General features: G+C 29.9%; 1 protein-coding gene across 1 annotated transcript; it reads left to right on the top strand.

Moving 5' to 3' along the window:
- Window positions 1-9273: 9273 nt before the first annotated feature.
- LOC114386588 (GDSL esterase/lipase At1g29670-like) lies at window positions 9274-12319 on the top strand. The gene is made up of 5 exons (XM_028346609.1): window positions 9274-9590; window positions 10820-10944; window positions 11057-11302; window positions 11494-11749; window positions 11854-12319. Exons 1-5 carry the CDS (start codon window positions 9347-9349, stop codon window positions 12075-12077), a joined length of 1095 nt encoding a protein of 364 aa, XP_028202410.1. The 5' UTR covers window positions 9274-9346; the 3' UTR covers window positions 12078-12319.
- Window positions 12320-19096: the final 6777 nt, after the last annotated feature.

Genomic DNA, 19096 nt, shown 5'->3' with positions numbered 1-19096 from the left:
AGTCCATGTAGGAGGCATCAAAAACCAGTCCAGCATCTGCTGCTCTTTTGGGGTTTAAGTGGCCAGACCCCATTGCGAAAGGCGTTGCAGGATTTCCAGTTTCATCAGTTAATGGATTGTCAGTGTTGTCTGTTGTCATGGCAACAATAAGAGAAAAGTATTCAGATCAGGCAAATTGAAAATGATGTTGTAATAGACTTGTTACCACGATCAAGTTAGTCTGTATTTGTTTGCACATTAAATACGTGCGTCTAGTAGCATTTTCAGGATGAGGAAACGCAAAAGCTATTATTTGTAGCTTCTGCGTTGATGAGGATCAAATATTGTCAAACGAAGAACTAAACATGCATTTGAATTCTGAATTCTTTTTGTTATATAATATAATTACTACCGGAAACAGCCTTTTTGCATATGCAAGGGTAAGGCTGCGTACAACATCCCTCCCCCATACCTTCGCATAGCGAAGAGCCTCTGGGCAATGGGGTACGAAGTTTTATATAATATAATTACTAAGTATTAATGCCATATAAAACAAAGCAATATATAATTCCCCTTATATATAGAGTTAGTTTATGTTTGTTTGCACGTTTGAATACATGTATCTGGTAGCATTTTCAAGTCAATAGGATGGAAAAACGCAGAAGCTACTAACATGCACTCAAATTTTGAATTCTTTGTTATATAATATAAGATAATTGTTATGGTAGGCAGAGAAATCTAAAATATTTGGTAAGTTGTTTTTTGGATCAACAGCTAAATGAGTTTGGACACATAAAGAGAAAGGATAGGAAGAGATAGTTTTTTTAAACAATAATAGCAAAATTCTTAATTTTTCAGGGCACCGTAGAATTTCTCATAATATAATTGCATAGTATTACTGCCATATAAACAGAACAATAAATCATTCCCCTCGTATAGATGACAAAATGCAGCCAATTATGCTTTGGTTGGTATTACTTTATTTGGTGGTTTTTCAAATTAGATTGGTCTAAATATGATCAGGTCTAGCAGCAAACCATGTTTATTGACTGCCACTATGTTTAGTGACTTAGGAGTGAAGAAGTAGGTGAATCATCTAAGGAAGTGGTACCAAATTAAGAGGGGATGGATCTTGATCTTGAAGTTACCTGTAGTCATGAGAGCAGACCTTATAGCTGCAGTGCTCCAAGTAGGGTGAATGGCTTTGAGAAGAACAGCTGCAGCAGCAACATGAGGGCATGGCATTGAAGTTCCAGAGAAGATGTTGTATTTAACCACTCGTGTCGTTAAATGTCATTCCTGTGGGGCCTTCTTCAGCTGTCCATGTTGCCAATATGTCTACTCCTGGGGATGTAATGTCAGGCTGAAAGTCCAAAATGATAAAAAGAAATTTGATGTTACTTACTTTTGATATATGTACTAGAGAGAAGTCAATTGCATGATGATACAACACAAGGTTTCAACTGTTCTGTTTAGTAAAGTATTTTGAGACAACTGTGGCAAATATCTAGGACAAAATCTGTCTTCTCCAAAAAGGAAAGGACACAGACAGATTAATTATCAAAATATTCTTATAAAGAAAATAGAAAAAGACATTGATTTAGTATATGTTAGTGACAAAATTGATTTTAAATGAAATTGATTTTGATAGAAGTAAAAACTATTTCTAGTTAGTTTAACTCTCATGATTTTTTTTCATCATAAATCTACCATAATTTTGAAAACAATTCAAACATCCAAAATTTGGTCAAAATTAAGATTGACCCACCTCACCATGGTCTATCATGATTTTAGAGGCTATCCAAACACACACTTAGTGATCAAGTAAGTCATATGGAAATTAATTAGTACCTTCAGAATATTGGGGTCAACTATATTTGGACCCCTGCTAGAGAAGGAGGCCATCGAGGGTGCTGGTTTGGCTTCTAACACTGTTGTTCCTGGTAGAATTTGAGCCATTGGGTTTAGAGTAGAATGAACATATTGAATAAGTTTTAAGGCATTCTCATAGGACACACCGGTGGCTGGAATAAAATGAGGATCAGAGGGTACATCTTTCCCATTTAGTTTATTGTTGCCAAGGATGAAACCAACCCCACCAGCCCTTTGAACTTCTAAGCCTTTTTTCAATCTTTCTCCTTGCCCTCTCATGCAGAGAACTATCTTCCCCCATACCTTGTTGGGTTGAAGGGTAGTCCGGGCAAAACCTGCATGATTAATTAAATAAACCTTTTCACTTTATTATTAGTTACATGATCAGAATATATGAAGAGGCAAAAGGCTAGTGTTGAAAAAATACCCAGAATTGTTACTAGGTAAGCCTGGATGTTCAACATCTCTTGCTAGAACCAACGGGTAGAAGTTGTTTCCCATATGGAGTGGAGTAATTGATCGACCCTGATTTTAACATAGACAAAAATAATAATTCAAGCCTGGATGTTCATCATGTAGCAGCCATGAACACTATACTTTTTATATATCTTGTAATTTACAAGAATTGAGCAAGTTGAATCGTGTGATTTTGAGAAATTACTGTACATAGAATTGGCCCAATTGGGTTTCAATTTTCAATATTTGAATTAAACCTTAACCAGTCTTATGAAACTCTTAATTACCAATTATTTTATTGTTTATTGAAAATATAGACACGTAATTTTTCTTAAATGTTTTTTAAATGTAACTTTTGGAGTGAGAAAAAATAACCATTGAGATGTTTTTTAAAGTTAAAGGAGGAATTTGAAGGTGAAAAATGACAGATTCGTTCTTTTTATCAATTCAATTATTAAATTTGAAAGTACATCAACTGTAACTTTTATCTGTAATAATAAATAGTGTTAACTGTATTTATCATCTCCTTACTTTTTTAATTTCACAAATTTTATCTTTTAATTTTATTTTCACGAATTTGATCTACTATCTTAATTAATTGTATAATTCTATTCCATTTTGTATTGACTTGACACTATACTTAATTGTCATGTCTGCATATTTGTATTCACTTTAACATTCTATTGCATTGTCATATTAACTAGAATAATAATGTTAAGAGTTTTTTTTCAATATCTTAGTCATCCGATAAGACAATAAAATTTAATTAATTTAAAGTTTGGTTGAGAGATAAGTAAAGTCTGACTCCAAACATTATTTTTAACAATGATTTAGTTAAGTAGTATATAAATGATTCAACTTAATTTCAACACATTAATCACTTGCGTGCATAAGTTAATAGAATAATTAAAAATTCTTAATTAGTAGAAACAAAACTCAAGGAAATAAAAATACAATTAAGCCTTATACATATAAATAACAAAGAAAGTGATTATTTTACAAGATCGTACGAAGTTGTGCAGGTTAGAAGTACAAGTAAGGTTCACAAATTAAAAGCTTAATTGTTTTGTTACGCTTGCGAGTACAACTACGGGGCAAGGAAAAATGGTGCTATTTGGGATTAGTCCAATAGGTTGCAGCCCTTATGCATTGGCCAAAAGCAGTCCAGATAGTAGAACATGTGTGGAAGGAGTCAATTCTGCAATCCAATTATTCAACAACGGATTGAGATCTCTTGTTGATCAACTCAACAGCTAGCTGCCGAATGCAAGATTCATCAATGTAAACGTTTATGGTATCATGCAAAATATATCATAAGCAACCCATCATCATATCCTTTGGTAATTATTTTCTGCCTAAAACATTTGCTATTTGGTGGAGAGTCAAATTTTGGACATAGTTCGTGCTCATTTTGTTCCCATGTATGTGCTCTTGAATTTTTAGGTCTCAGAGTCACAAATGCTGGGTGCTGTAGGGTAGCAAGGAATAATAATCAAATTACATGTTTTGGGATGCATTTCATCCAACTGAGGCTGCCAATACTATCATTGCTAGGAGAGCTTACAATGCTCAATCTACATCAGATGCTTTTCCTATTGATATCAATCGCTTAGCTCAGATCTAAATAGGGTCTAGTAGTGGCAATAAGCTCTAGTAGTTGCAATAAGCCGTGCCATATAGTAACAGTCACTGTAATGTGTAATTTTTGGAGAAGAAAATGATATTTTTTAATTACTGGTTGATTAGAATTGTATGAGAAAATTATATGTAAGCAGAGTTAATTAGGAGAGACCGTCCGTACTTTGATTACAAAGTAAATATAAGGATACTATAGGGAGAAAATTAGAACGAATCAAATAAATAAGGTCATATTTAAATAATTTAATCTTAATCTTAACCATCTAAATTTTCTAGAATTTTTATTTGAAATTTAAAATAAAAACACATACAACTACTGTTGACACTCCCTTAAGTTGGTGCATAGATATTCAACATGTCCAACTTAATTGCTTAATTCAAACTTAGGTCTATATATAATCTTTTTGTAATGTTTATGTTCACACTTTGACGTTGAACAAACCCTTGCTTCTTAACAAAATTGGGAAAATCTCTCAAACTAACCTCTAGGTGATTGTTTCAATTCATAGAGAGATTTTGAAGCCTATATAATTTTTTTTTTGTTAACATGTGATTCAAAATCCAAGGGTTCATCCATATAGACTTCTTCCTCCAAATCTCCATTTTAAAAGGAATTCTTCACATCTAGCGCTATTGTAATGGCCAATTTGCAAGTAATGATGACGAAAGAACTCTAATGCTATTTAACTTTGTAATATAGGGGTAAATGTTTGTGAGTAAAAATGCCTTTAGTCCAAGTGCAGCTTTTAACAACTAACTTGACTTTGTATCTCTTAATAGCTTCATATGCTTTATACTTAAATGTAAAAATCAATATAAATGCACCGCCACAGTTGTCTTTCCTATAGGCAAGTTTAATTTTTCTTTAGGGCTTTCATGTCCTGTAAGACAAATTCCTTCTGCTCGAGAGTCTTTAGAACAATTTGTATTTCTTTTAATTTAGAATTTCTATTGTTGTCGATTCTAAAGTAAAAGCCCAAAAGGAAGGGGTTGAGTTTTCATGTTGCATAGAAAAAGCAATAGGAAAATAATCAAGAATGGAACACAATTAAACAAAGGATAATTCAATTAAAAATCCATTAATCCATCAAGAGCTAACACCCAATCCTAAAAGAAAAAAGAACTACTCATGGTGTGCATCACGAATAGAACTCAAGATTAAAATAGAAAAAAACATCGATCAAACTCTCTGAGCAAAATCAAGAAGGATAAATGCCACCAATCTTTTATCCGTAACATGCATTAATGTATCAGTTCAGAACCACAAACATGAATTCAGAAAATCTATTTAAGACTAAAACGTAAAAACGTAAAAATGTGGAAACATTGTTAATTAAGACGCATCACGACCGTGATCTCTTTTGCCAAATCACGACTATGATGATTAGAATCATGGCTCGCTTCTGCCATAGTGGATTAAAACACGACTTCTAAGTTCTCATTTCATCCCTCATAGTTCCCAATTTTAGTTCTCCAAAATCGAAAGAATGCATGCTCTTGAAACAAAAATTACCCAACACTGTAGCAAGTTCTAAAAACAAATTAAAAACCAATGACAACAAAAGGAAAAACCAAGTTATATATAAGTACTATTTCGAGCTTATCTCATGAGTCGTTTATTTAATTCAAAGGAAAAAAAAATACTAACAATACATTCTTTTACATAATTTTTTGAGTAACTTTCTATTATTGACAAAATTGATTAAAAGTTATCAAATATGCAATTCTTATTTCTTGGTCAACGAAACTCATTCATAATTTTATTATTTTTAATAAATCTAAAACTAATAATAAAAAATATGTTACTTGCTCCTTGTAAAACAGATAAACATTTGTTAAAAAGTTAATCAAGAACAGAATATTTTTATTAAAAGCTATTATTAATACATTTATATTATAATTTTCAAAACAGTCTACCTTTCATTTTAATTGATTAATAAAAATTAAACTTTGTCAGCCGTGTCATAAATATTGCCCGTATAGAAAAGGAAATAATGATAGTCCTATTAGCTGTAAAGTGCAGAGGATGCTTACTTGCTTATATTGACCTGGAGTGTGGACTGCAGACACGGTAGTAGTGCATTACAATTATCACCGACGCAAAATGTCAACGACAACTTGCTCAAAGCTGCATGGCGAGTTTTTTGACCTAATGTTTTAGACTCTTTTTGCTTTAAATGCACAATAGTGTACTCCAAGCTTGTCACGGTATGACAGCCAAAATCATTGAATTTTACTATCTACTTACAATTATGATTACTTGACAACTTCCAAGCCATCCACCGACCATCTCAAGTGGTATGTATCTCTAATTGTTTTTTTTTTCTTCATCAAATACTACTTTAATTGTTAAAAGAAGTAAGTATAAATATATTTTTTGTAATTATACTCCATTGCACTCATATAAATAAAAATAATTAATTTTACACTAATTAAAGAAGTTAGTTAAAATTATTTAATTTTAAGTAAAAAATTAAATTATTTTTAAAATATTCTTTATTGAAATTTGATATCATGAATAAAAAAATTATTAAAAATAGAATTAGAATTAAATAAAGGATATTTCATGAATAATAAGGTTAAATAGAATAGAATTAGTTAGATTTATTTATATTTAAGTTTAATATATAATATCTTTTTTGTTTGTATATGGGTTCATAGGAAATATCTTAACAAATTATTTCTTTTTTCACTCAAAATGTTATGCTTTTGTGAGTTTGAATTCTTGATATACAGTTGTATATTATTTTTAAGAGAAATTTGTTATGTCTGTAGTTGTCCTGTATGACTTAAAGTCTTTAAATAAAATTGTCTTTATAGTAAAAACTATTGTTTGACCTTGTACCAAAATCTCCTTTAACCTGAACTAATATTTTAAGGATATTTATTCATAAATTTCTCAAAACTTCATAATTGTAGTAAACAAACAAGAGGATAATTTTCGTCCCATTTTTGTAATTGGTGTTTTACTGACTAATACCGGTTAAAGAAATAAAATTTAAAAATTTAAGTAAAAATAATTTCTTTTTGACGGAAAAGTAAAAAAGTAAATATTACTAGTATTTCACTAAGAATACAAAAGAAATATATATTCGTTAATTGTTTTTAAATTATTATACGAATTTAATAAAAAAATATTGAACACTTTAATTATTATCTTTGAATACTTATTAAAAAAATTTAAAAATATAATTATAATTAGTTAAATCTATCATTTTATATTATAGCATTTAAAATATTATTTAACAATTATGTTCACACATTTGATCAGGTAAAATACTTAAAAAATAAATATGAAATTAAAAGAATTAATACATTCTCAATTTCTTAAAATTCAGTATAAAACGAAACAAAAACCATTATTTTGGATAAATATTTTGAAACTGGGAGTAGATGTTCTCCATTGGATTTGTTTCAGTTTCTTGTCAAGTGTCAACTTTGGTCGAATTTCCCCATCTTTCAGATACCGTTGCAAACATTAATTTTCCTTTCGAGAATTCAAATTGTTTTGGTACTCTCTGTTTACTTTTCCATTTTCTACAGAGCACTAACAGCGGAAGAGAAAGTAAACACATGCAGGAAGTGCCAGATAAGAAGGCCATCGAGGATAGATATATATAAATATATACATAAATAGACAGAATTATTAGTTTATCAATTGTGAAATTTTATAAAATGATGTATTCATTAACTTTTATTTGGTTAATTTTCGTCCTTATGATATAATTTTTTTTTTTTAATTTTGGTTCTTAAATTTTTTTTTCAAAATGGACCTTGTAAAATTCATTCCTTTTTGTTTCGATCTTTGCTATTTTGTTTTAATTCTTTAATATATTTATCTTTTATTTGATAAGAACTAAAAATTGATCTACTTATTAAAAGGACAAAAATTAAAATAAATATATTATAAGGACTAAATTAAATAACAAGAACAGAAACAAAATAAAAATTACAAGGACTATTTTAGAAAAATAATTTTATAAGAACTAAAACCAAATAAAAGCATATTACAGAAATAAAAATATATTTAAACCTAAATTTATACTCGTTAAAAAAATTAATAGAAAGTAAAAGAGAGCAGAAGGAAAATGATTTACATCTCAATTTATATCATCTTATATCTTCTATGAACATTAGTATCGATTGAACGCAGCCAATAACTGAGAGATAAGTGTTTAGGCCCTATATTGAATGCCCTTGATTAGGAAAGAGACTGGTTTCATATATAAGGCCTTCTCTTTGGCTAAATTTACTTCTTTCAATCTATCTATCTACACGTACTTTGCAGTCATAATTTGGACCCTCAATAGGGCCTGGTCTAGTGAAGAGTTTACGAGTTCAAACTCAAATGCGATTGTGTCATTTGTATATAAAAAAAATAAAAAAATTACATTCACAGTTTGGAGTTAAATTCTGATAATCATAGTTCACGTATCACGAATGCAGTACTGCAGATGTGATTACAGAAACATTCGTTCAGAAACTATTTGCGCCTAATTTTACTTTATCAGTTGGAATTGAGCTCAAGTTGGATACGTTTTAAATAAAATTAAAATTATGTGAGTAAAGTTGATTTTTAATTTATAAATTAAAAAAAGGTTTTGTACGTAGGAGTATATCTGTAGACAATTGACAGAGAAAAACCTCCACTGCATGTAGGCAGACCAAGTCTATGTTTGGCAACGGAAAAGGATAATTTTCTTTGACACTTTTATTCTTCAATTATTACCATCTCTTGCACTTTCCTTGACACTTAGTCTTCAATTATCATCTCCCCGATTACACTAATAATTGAAATATTATCATAGTACTAACTTAATTTTCCAAGTTTAGAACATAACTCGATCGGGTTATTACTTAACTTCCATTAAAAACTATCATGCTACCACATCATGCCCAATTAATACGATGGTGAGTGATGTTCACCCTATACCAATCATGAACATCTCAACGCAGCTGAAATGTGAAAATAGCAAAATGACAAGTGTCGATATAATTTAATGTGTGCATGCCATTAACTGTGAAAATATCATTCACATATATAGCATTTTCTTTTTTCCTTGTAAAACAATTTTTGCAAAATTTTATGGCGATCTTGTAATGCCCGAATTCCCATCACTGCAAAAAACGCAATTAATTCCACATTAAAGACTAGAAGAAAAGGTGATGGTAGTGGTACACTGCTAATGCCGGGATTGTCGTCATTGATTTTCACATTATGTCCGCGTGAATTTAATGCTCACAACAATAATATCCCAACTGTAAAAGCTTGGTTTTTTCTCTTCCCTCCACTACTATATATAGTTTTGTTCATTTCAAAAGTTCCTCATCCACTCACACTCTAGCTCCCAATTAAAAGCAATATAGTTTGTTTAATTGTTGCTTCATTTCTATTGTGTGAATGGCATTTGGGAAGTTCATTATGAATATAGGGGTAGTGGCAATGGTTCTGGGTTTATGGATTCGGGTTGGATTTGCACAACAAGTACCTTGCTACTTTATTTTTGGAGACTCTTTGGTGGATAATGGGAACAACAACCAGCTTAACTCACTGGCTAAGGCTAATTATCTCCCTTATGGGATTGACTTCGCTGGTGGCCCAACTGGAAGGTTTTCCAATGGAAAAACCACTGTTGATGTAGTCGGTGCGTTTGTTAATTTCTCAAAAAATCATTTTTCTTTTATAGTTTATATAATACCAGTAAGTTGTTAAAATTCAAACATTTTAATTAGCTTACAAAAATTGCATGCTACAAAATATACTCTTCAGCCTTTATCTAACTGTTTAAGATTTTACGTTTACTAGCTAATTGCTTGGCGTGCAACTAAGTAATGTTTTTCATCTGTTTATATTGTTTTCCCGTTTTTCAACTGGTCAGTTATGACAGGTATATGTAAATTAAATGCAACTTATATACATATGTGTGTGTTTGCTTTCGATTGCGCAAAGATCATGGATTACCTTTAATTCCCACCACAACGTATTTGACCTTTTAAGGCACGGCTTTAGACACATAAACTTTCTTTTTTAGCTATCAGTTTCCAATGAAAATGCAAATAAATAAACAAAAAGTAGCACTAAGAAGGTTGCAAAACAAAACTAAAACTCGGTCATTAAAATATCTGTGTGGTCTTACAAAACTCGTTTTAATTTTTGGTTTTGTACGTTATTTATTTTAATTTATTATTATAAACTTATAATTAGAATATGCTGACATTTTTTATATTATTATTGTCATATATATATGATACATTTGTTGATTTTTATTATAATTAGTTAAGAGTCATTAGAAGGATGATTTCTGTTGATTGAGATGTGTTAAATTTTTTACACTAAATTATTTTATTATTATATTTTTCATTTATAAAAAAATTAAAGAGAATAATATTTTAAATGGTCCTAACTTAAAGTGAAAAGTTTCTATAATAAAACACTAAAATGAGTAATTAATAGTTAACTTTAGGGACAAAAATAAAGTTTTTCAAAACTGTGCACATGTTACTACTCCACTTTGACCTTTGTTGTATGTCTAGTGTCTACCCTTCAAATACCAAGCACACATGGGTTTCTCTGGCTGCATTAAATTTGCAATTTAAGACAGTCTGGTTCTGGTATAGTCCTTGGACTAATAAAAGCTAACAGGTGGTAGGAAGCAAGGTAAAGAAAGAAAGAACATCAGCCAGAAAAATATTAACTGGCTCAGAAATGCTGATTTTAGTAATAAAAAGTAAAAACAAACATGGAGAAAGGAAAATAGGAGCTGTATTCTGGAAGTAGACTAAATTGATTCTTTAATAGTTCTATATATATAAGCGTAATTAAGCATATGAAATCTTTTACTCTTTCCTCTAACTTTCTCTTGAAGTTTAACAGCTGAGCTTTTGGGATTCAACGGTTACATTCGTCCATATGCAAGGGCTAGAGGCCGAGATATACTTAGTGGAGTCAATTATGCTTCTGCAGCTGCCGGAATTAGAGAAGAAACTGGACAGCAACTGGTACCTGTTTATTAATTTTGGCCTCTGTGGCACAACTTCTTTTTCTTCATTAATTTGGTAGCCATAATTATTTGCTATAATTTGTTCATTTGTTTTCTACTTTAACTTGTAGGGAGGCCGAATCAGTTTTAGAGGGCAGGTGCAAAATTACCAAAGAACAGTGTCCCAGATGGTAAATTTACTGGGAGATGAGAACACAACTGCAAATTACCTGAGCAAGTGCATTTATTCAATTGGAATGGGTAGCAATGATTACCTTAACAACTATTTCATGCCTCTAATCTATTCCAGCAGCAGGCAATTCACACCACAGCAGTATGCTGACGTGCTTGTTCAAGCATATGCTCAACAACTGAGGGTTAGTCCAGTCCATACCATACCATAACTCCAACTAGTATTTTTTTGTTGCAAAGTAAAACAATAATACTAGTAGTGGTAACAAATATAAACAACAATAAAGAAAAATTAATTGTGCTGATTAGACGCTCAAAATAAGGTTCATATTCATAAATTAAAAATTTAATTGTTCTGTTCTTGCTTGTGATTCAGATTCTTTACAAATATGGGGCAAGGAAAATGGCCTTGTTTGGTGTTGGTCAAATAGGTTGCAGCCCTAATGCACTGGCCCAAAACAGCCCAGATGGTAGAACATGTGTGGCAAGAATCAATTCTGCAAACCAATTATTCAACAACGGGTTGAGATCTCTTGTTGATCAACTCAACAACCAGGTTCCGGATGCAAGATTCATCTATATAAACGTTTATGGTATCTTTCAAGATATCTTAAGCAACCCATCTTCCTATGGTACTTATTTTCTGCCTAGAACCATTTGCCATATATTTTGTTTAGAATCAAAATTTGTACATATTTCATGCTCATTTTGATCCCATGTGGTCTTAAATTTTCAGGATTTAGGGTCACAAATGCTGGGTGCTGTGGGGTAGGAAGGAACAATGGTCAAGTTACATGTCTGCCTCTGCAAACCCCATGCAGGACCAGGGGTGCGTTCCTGTTTTGGGATGCATTTCATCCAACTGAGGCTGCCAATACCATCATTGGTAGGAGAGCTTACAATGCTCAATCTGCATCAGATGCTTACCCTGTTGATATCAATCGCTTAGCTCAGATCTAAAGAGGGTCTTGTAGTAGCCATAAGCTGTGCCGTGATAACTATAATTGTAATGTTTGTGTAGTCTTCGCATCCTTTTCTTGTTCAGGTTTTAAATGTTTGTGTTCAGAAGTCTAAGTGTAATTTGGCATAAAAATTTTGGTTAAGAAATTTGCATATTTTTTAGTGAGTACTACTTGTTGGCTGATGTTATGTATATTTTCATCCAAAGTGAATAAAATGACAAGAAATTGTTTGCTTTCAAACTTCTTAAAATACAGAAGATTAAATATGTTTTTTCCTTAAATGAGACATTTTTTTATTTTGGTCTTCCAATTAAAATTTATTTTTTATTTCCTCAAATTCGTAAAATGTTATTTTCAATCCCAGAGTGAATTTGAAAGATTAAAAAGAATAAATTTTTAATTGAGGAGTCAAAACCAAAAGCGTCCCAAATTTAGAACACTAAAGTAATTGCCTTCAAATTTGGGTTACGGCATAGGTTAAATAACAGTTAATATATATACATACAACCAGAGAAACAGGTACAAAAATGTCCAATACAGAACAAACACCCTCTCACAATTAGCCTACCGAAAACCCAACTACAAAAAAAAGAGTAACAGCTTCATGCAGCAGATTTGAGACAGATAACAGGCTCCTTTTGCCATTCATATAAGGAGAAATGTGCAGAAAAAAAAATTTGGCCTTATTATGAGTGTTTCATTTGTTGGCTGTCTAAACAAAAAATTTCTCATGTCATATTATGGATGTTTTTTTCTTGCATTTGTCTTCGAATCTTTCTCTTCAAGCACAGGAGGTCATAATTTACATTTATAGATTAGGAATTTGTGTGCAGCCTTTAGATACTGGGTGAGATTTGAACCAATCAATGTTGCCATCTTCTTTAAGTTCAGTCAAAAATCCCATTTGGATCCTACAAGATTTGCATCAAGTGGGTGTAAAACAAGAGGTGTTATTGGAGTGCAGAACATCAATTTCATGTTGCATGGCTGCGTGCCAATTTGAGTATCTAAGAGCAGTTTTATAGGCTTTAGATTCCTCAATGGAGATAATAAGGATATCATGGGATGTTGATGGGTTAATGAAGGGTGTTTGTCTTGGCTAGGTCGTGTAAAAAATGGATAGGTGTGAGAAGTGTCACTATGACAAATTTTATTGTTCGGATTCAAATCAGGTATGGATTTGAAGGACGGAGAACAGGGCTAATCCTGAACCTTGATTAGAGGTGCGATAGCCCACAACTCATGGTTAGAAGGGATTCAGAAATTAAAGAAAACTTATGTAACTGTGTAGTAATTTTTTCTATATTATTATGTTATTTTTATAAATAGATGGCAAATATTGTCTTATTTTGTGTTTGAGAAAAACACCTTGTCGGTCTAAAGAAAAATACTTTCCTAAATATTTCTCTTTTTCAAAATTCATTAATACATGATTAAAAGATTAAATATATTTTTATCTCTAATTTTTTTAATTTTGCATTTTCTCCCCATTATTTTTTTAGCTTTTTAATCCCTAATAAATCTTTTATTTTGTATTTGTTCCCTACTGTTATTTTGTCCCAAGGTTGATGTGTTAGTTAAAAACTTAAAATTTTAAAAGTCATTTTTTGACGATTTTATAAACAGCCGCTTTTCATTTACAGTTTAAAATTACAAAAAATGGGCAAGATTTTTGAATTCAAGGTCTCCAGATTCAAGATCTCCATAGTTAATATTAAAGCAAAATAAAACAAGCATAAATCCCTATTAAAATCCAAATTCAATTAAAAAAGCACCCAAAATAGACAAGCCAAGCTTTAGCTCTAGATTCAAGATCTTGTAAACAAAATCTTCCAGTGGTTGCGCACTTGCGCTAAACCAAAAAGGGGAGAAAGATCACAACTTTACCCCCAAAACCCATTTGTTTCTTCTGAGATGATTCATGGTCCTGTGTTTCATGTAAACATTATCGCTGGTGGTCATGTTGATGAGGTACACAAAGACCTAAGAGTAAGCAGTGCCGGTGAAGGTGGAGTTGATGGCTACGTAGTAGATGACACTAACGAGGTTCAATGAGTGATGGATCCAAAAACTTTTCTTAATGGAACAAGAAATAATTAGATTTAGGAAAAATGAAAAAAAAATACAAGTAAATGAGACCACCGTGATTCCATTAACTCGAATAAGTTTAGAAAGTAAATCTAATTAGATTTAAGGAAAATCAATAAAAAATATGAGTAAGAGAGTGATTTTGGAAGGGTAAGAAAAAGAAATGATTCATATTGTAATGTAACACTTTTTACTAAAATAATCAACACTAAAATATCATTAATTCTAATTTCTTTATATTAAGAACACAATAAAAGAAAAATGCTCTTAAAACAATTATATCATGAAAGTTTTGAAAAAATGAGTGTTTTACTTACACTTAAGCAAACAAGTCATTCGAGTTTTTGGTTGTTTTTACTGTAATAGAATTTTCTCATTTTTTTTCCTTCCTTCGTTTCAATCCTTGAGCAACACACTAATGTCATGAGATACGATTTATTTATTTATTTGTATGATTTTAGTGAAAAAAATAGTCTATCCTTATATAGAATTATACTTAATTTAAAATTATATCTTTTAAAATTTGTTTAACCAATCTTTATTTATCTTTTATTTTTATTCAATCTAATATACTGTTATTCTAATATCTTTTTAAAAAGTATAACAATCTAATATATTAAAATAATTTAATCTATGTTTTTCTTTACTAAAAGATATATTTAGATAGTTCTTATCTAAATAATTATTAAATTATTTTTTAGATGTTATATGAAACAATATACTCCATGTAGTGTGAAGTGTGTATTTTTTATTATGCTACTATGATAATAATAAGAATTACAAATGATTTGAGCTTAAGTATGTAGTTTTTATATTGAATATCTTATGTTTTATTTGAACTTTGGATTAAAAAAATCCAATAGAAATAATATATAATTTGTTATGGGAGTAATTTTTTATATGCATTTACAAATAAAAAAAAATCTGATAGGGCAAACAACACATAACATAACGTGCACCCGCCATTGGGTCCAACGAAACAACTAGGTCCAAATACAAAATAATTTTTAGGAATGAAAAGGTAAGAAAAACTTTGAGACCGAAAGCAAATTTCAAATATATTTTAAGGAGTACTGGGTTTAAATATATATTCTAGTGCAAAAAAAAAATGTTTTTCAATTTGAATCCAATATGACAAGTGTGAGTTGAACAGCGTGTAAAAATGGCTCAAGTTTTTCATAATGTGAGTAACTTGATTAGGTTAGAACAATCCGAATCATCAGTTTAATAAGAGTTATGATAGAGTTAGACGGACGAATTGCATTTCCAATCTAAAGATTGAATTAGACGGACTAGTCATAGGATTTTGATTTCTAATTGAATCAGTTTGAGTTTAATAACACTAATTTGAACCAATTAAAAAAAATAAATAATATTTTCATTCAATCTACTCTTATATATTTTTTTCATTTATTATCAACAAAATATTTCCTCTGCCCATAACAATATAGTCTATATCACTTACAAAACATAACAGAAAAATTATTATAAGAAGGCCGGATTTGTTAGAACATTTCAAGATGAAAAATTATTAATGATAACAACAAAATGATCAATACTTTTTCACATATCTTTCTTAGTAAATAAAATTGTCTAACCATGCAACCTTTTTTCAACCGATATAGCCACAAGTACAATCAATAAATTCTACAAGAAATTGATACATGTGGAAAACATGTAGCTTTGACAAACTAAGTTTTTTTAATGGCTAACATTAATTCACTAGGTAAAGTCACTTGTGATACTTTTAATTTAGAGAAAAAACCATCTAATTAAATCAACATCCGATAAAATTATCATAAAAAAGTATAAGTAAAAATTAGCACAACATTTTTTCAATTCATTATCGATCATATACTGGCTTCGACTTTTTTGAATGAAATAAAAATTTAAAAATACTTTTAAATATTTTTATTGCTCTCGGTTCATGAATTTGGAGAAATGGTGGATGATGAATGTGAATAAACATTTAATTTTGGGTAAAATATGTTTAAGATATATGTAAAATTTTAAAAATATTAATTTTGTTATTATAAAAATTTTGTATTAATTTTGTCCTTTTAAAAATAAAGCATATTTTTATTAGATTTTAATAATTTCATATGAAGGTTCTATTACATACTTAATTATTTTTTTTCTTTATATCTTTCCAAATATACTCAAAAGACATTAAAATTCAATGTTATTTCATCTTCTATCCTAATCTCATTAGAAAGTATGAAAAAATCACCTAAAAAGTGATAAAAAAAACTACAATTTTTTGGGGATTTTAGTTGTAGAAAATTGTTTAACTCATTTTACAGATTTTAATCACTTCAAATTATTTAATTTGCTTGTAATCAAATTATATGTTTAAGTTTATTAGTTACGTTAGATTACTTTTTATCAGAATTATTACTGAAAATTAATAAAAATATATTTTATTTTTATCAAGAGGAAATTAATATAAAAAAATTTATGAGAACACTTTTTAAATTTTACACAAACCTTTGAACATATTTTAACCTTTAATTTTTTTAGTGGAAATTGAATTTTTCTTTAAACCTTAATGTTGGGATGAGTTGAGATTTTGGATGGTAGGATGGGTTGAGATTTTGGAATTAAATGATTCTCGAATAAGTCAAAAAGATACGGGTGAAGCGTTACAATTAAAAGAATTGAAAGCTTTTTTTTTTTCCCTTCTCACATTAAATTCTGAACTCTTTTTGGGTCCCCTCCAATTTTAGGCCCTAAGCCCGCCTTTCAAATTAGTCTCAAGGTCCACCGTGAATCCAATCACTTAGTTTATCTGATATTTTGATGGTTAAATATGATTTTTTCCTCAAATATAAACTCATTTATTAATTTTTCTTCCAAAAAAAAATAATTTTTTCTAAGTCTTTTATTTAACTCTGTTAATATGCTATGTTAGAAGTTTACAACACTAATTGTTTAACATTAAATTTTTTATTTCCAGCATTATCATTTATGGTGCCCAGTAAAAATAAGAAAAAAATATTACAGTTCTGTTATTCACAAACAATTACATATAATTAAACTCATTATTTCTATTGTTGATGAATCCTGATTAGGGAACAAACATATTAACGTATGTATTGATTGTAACAGTTTGAGGTTCAACCATATTCTCCACAACAAGTGAATTAATGTAGTTTACATTTAACAAAAAAATGGAATCAAATACAGGACTCAAGGAAAATTTAAAAAACTTCAAGAACCAAATACAATACAAATTATTTTTGGAACACTAAAACCAATACGAATCAATCTTTGGAGGACCAAAATCATATTTAACACATATTTAGATTAAAAGAGTCAAATTCTTAAAAAATTGACATAATAACTAAGGGAAAAATTACTTGATTAACTAATATTAAAAACTAATCATAAATTAATTTAAATATATTTTTAATTTTTTAAATTTGTGAAATGTTAATTTTAGTTCTCTCAAATTCACTTGAAGGAAAGGGAACTAACCCACAACCACGAAAATTTAATGAATATGATAAAATGACATACAACTAACATCTCCAATGAGGAAATGAGAAAGAAATAAGGGAGGAACTAAAGTAAAAGTCTTACAACCATTGTAAGGAAGAAAAGAGGCCAAAGCATCATGCTATGGCTTGTGAGTTTCGTGTCCACTATTGATAACAGACACACTTCTTTTGAATATATAGCAAACCGGAGGCCATATATATATATATATAGGTAATCGCCCACAATTCTGCCAAATTAATCGAACACAAACCTAGCAAGCAAGACAAGCCAAAAATAAATCTCCCATGGCCATCACAATTAAGTTTAAGGATGAGACCCTCTCCGGGGGCCTTGACCAGTCAATGTGCTCGGGAACTGTCACTGAGCATGCATGTGTCACCGTCAAAATTAATTATTATGCATGCAGAAGGATTGGTCCAACAAAAAGTAAGTCCTAATTAAAACAAAAACTGAAAAATATTTTGTATTTTAAAGAAAAGAATAATAAAAAGGGCCTTTTAATTAACGAATATGTGAGGTTTTTTTTTTTTTTTGCTTTTAAAAAAATTAATACTCTTTAAACTTTAATTATTTTATCCTGGTGCAGTGGTGCTGCATTCAGGGTGGCTGCAAATTCAACACCTTGCTCGTAATAGAGAGAGAGAGAGAGAGGCTGCACATGGATTTTCACAAGTGCCACTGTCTAGCTAGCTTACTAGTGAAGATCAAATTATTTCCTTGCCCACCACAAATTGTCAAAAAGATTAAGTCACAGCCAATCATGCAGATATAGATTGCCAACTAGTAGTGGATAAAATGATAGAGCTAGTATCATAAAAGATTAACATAATTCTTATCTTTGAATGCTCGAACTATTTATAAAAACCCTCGTTTGAAAATAATTTAATTTGTATTACAAATTCACAATATAAATTGTTTTTTTAGCAAAATATAAATTTTTTATAATATATTTTATAGCTTTATATGTTTAAAAATATTTACTTGTTAAATTTTAATTTTAATATAATTTATATATTCATGATTATTAAATTATTACAAAGTTTGCTAATATAAAAGGGATTTTTCTATATCATGTACCACCCTGTCCAAACTCCAACCCATAAAGTGATCCACTCTATCATGAACTTAAAAATTAAAGAAAAGAAACTAAAATAGTTAATAAAAAAGAGATAAAAGTATTAATTAATCATTTTAAACTAACAAAAAACTTGCCAAACATGCATGTCATCTTAGCAATGGTGTTAATTACTTTCTTTGGCTGAATTATTATTTTTTTGTCAAACTTTTCGGCCTTCATAATAATTGCTTTATTCTGACTTGGTAGTAAAAAAAATCTTCCGGCTTGGACAATGGACACACAGCTTTGTAAGCTCGCCCTATATATACATGCACCTTTCATGTTGCTATTAGTCACACTCTTATAATTTC

The sequence above is a fragment of the Glycine soja genome, chromosome 15, assembly GCF_004193775.1.
Source record: "Glycine soja cultivar W05 chromosome 15, ASM419377v2, whole genome shotgun sequence".
Classification (NCBI taxonomy): domain Eukaryota; kingdom Viridiplantae; phylum Streptophyta; class Magnoliopsida; order Fabales; family Fabaceae; genus Glycine; species Glycine soja.
The sequence above is the reverse complement of the archived record's forward strand: the minus strand, read 5'-3'. Positions and strand labels throughout refer to the sequence as shown.